The sequence below is a fragment of the Seriola lalandi genome, unplaced genomic scaffold (assembly GCF_002814215.2).
Source record: "Seriola lalandi dorsalis isolate HSWRI2012SDOR001 ecotype SW California unplaced genomic scaffold, Sedor1 jcf7180002000877, whole genome shotgun sequence".
Classification (NCBI taxonomy): Eukaryota; Metazoa; Chordata; class Actinopteri; order Carangiformes; family Carangidae; genus Seriola; species Seriola lalandi.
Window position 1 is genome coordinate 1 of NW_019471536.1, and position 1,871 is coordinate 1,871.

Consider the following 1,871-nt stretch of genomic DNA (forward strand, 5'->3'; position numbering starts at 1 on the left):
CCACATTGCTAAGAGAGAGTGGACAGGCTCATGAACAAAAGAAAAGTTTTTTTTTTTTAGCAACAGCAAAATTACAGACCTTCAGCTAGCTCACACCCAGACATCACAGGGGTCATGGTCCACAGCGTTTGCATGAAGGAAGCATCCACCATCAAGTCACCACTGGCATAGGACAGATGCTGAAAAGAGTGCAGGAAGCAATACTGGTAAGAGTTGTAGACAACACACTGTCAGTTACAGTGAAAGTAAATCAAATTGTGGTTACCAGGTATCGCTCTGAAGAAACACTGACAAGAATGAGATCATCTCCCACCCTGACCTTCTCGCCTTCAGACCTTTGTTTAGAGGCTGGATGGATGGTCCACCAGCAGGCCTCTCCTGTGATGGACAAAAGATTTAGAATACAGAAATCTACATCGGTTTGTGTCGGACATAATGGGCAGTAAAGTTCATAGCCACCTGTGGAGTCTTCCTGCAAGCCCACATCAAAAGCCAATTTGTCTGTCAGTGAGCGCGAAGTAGTCAAACAGCTCAAGTACTGCAGCATAAAGAGAGGGATAACGAGGGTCATGAGATGATATGCGCTCCAAACTATTTAGAGAATAAAACATTTCAAGGAGAACTGCTGCTTAGAGGAGAAGACAGGGCAGAGCAGCAGAAGCCACATAATTGGTGCTCACCATGCTGGAGTGAGTGTGTTTCAGGAGGATGGCATGTCCGTACAGTAGGGTTCGGTGACCACCCCCTTGTGATGACTGACAGAAGAGGGGGGAGGCAGGTAGAGGCAGAGTCAATTAAATGTTTAAAAGATGAAAGATGAAAGGAGGTTTTCATATTCAAAGCTGTCCCTTTGAAACCACTTCAATGTGACATGTTAACAACTTAATATTGAAATGACACTAGGGCAAGTCTACGGACTCTAAGCAGGTGCAATAGGAGGAATAAAAACCACAGCCATATCTTACAGTTGTTAAAATAAGCAAGAATCGGGCTAAACAAAGAGATTTAGACATAGAAATTTTCAAAAAGGCAGAAAAAAATAGGTTGAAGCTGAGGTTTATCGATGATGACGTCACCTTTGATATCAATGGAGGTACTGTAAGCTAGGTTTCTCTATGATAACACTAAAGAGATTATGGAAAGCAGCTGTGATACTTTCATGACACAAACTCTCAGGCTGAAGCAGTGGACAAAAGTTTCATGGAACAGTGTAAAGGAAGGACGCATCACACGTACCCATTTGTCCAGATCGACAGCCTGCGGTTGAGAGGTGGAGGAGTGAAGGAGCACGGGGCATCAAGTCAGAAACGAAACAAAGTGAGTTTCAGTTGTTGAAGGAACAACATTCTGCATTTGTTTATTATATCATGAGAACATACCATTAAAAAGTGTCACCTTTTAACCAAACTCTACTAATTCCTCTCTAATTGTGCCTTACCTCATCCACAGACGAGTTGGACAGCATCTCCTGTAACGCCCGCACAGACAGGGACTGCTCCAAAATGAAGCAGCAGATGGCTAGGTCTGGAGGGACATTCTGAAATACAGCACAACCATTAAACCTGGAGAATAGCAGCAAATAAAATTCTCAAATAAATGACATAAAAGGCATAGAAGTGTCCTTTCACTACCTGAGCGTTCGAGGTGGTCTCAAGGAAACACAGACGATTCCCAAACCCTTCACATGACAGACACAGCTTGATCTGTTCCTTCAGAATAGATGCAGTGCACTGCAGCACCACTTGATCATCCTACAATGACAAAACAAGTCCAAAGTGAAGGAGGGGGATTTTTTTGGGGGAATTCTGCAGGAAAAGATGGCGAGAGTGCAAGAGAGATTGATATACAACAAAGGTCTCCACCCAAAATTA

General features: G+C 43.4%; 1 protein-coding gene across 1 annotated transcript; it reads right to left on the minus strand.

The window, feature by feature from the left end:
- Nucleotides 1-79: 79 nt before the first annotated feature.
- LOC111663203 (ryanodine receptor 1-like) lies at nucleotides 80-1,751 on the minus strand (the record flags this gene model as incomplete). The annotated part of the gene is made up of 7 exons (XM_087176191.1): nucleotides 80-179; nucleotides 320-378; nucleotides 460-538; nucleotides 681-755; nucleotides 1,237-1,257; nucleotides 1,439-1,537; nucleotides 1,632-1,751. Coding segments are annotated over 7 exons (553 nt in total), but the record flags the coding sequence as incomplete, so codon positions are not given.
- Nucleotides 1,752-1,871: the final 120 nt, after the last annotated feature.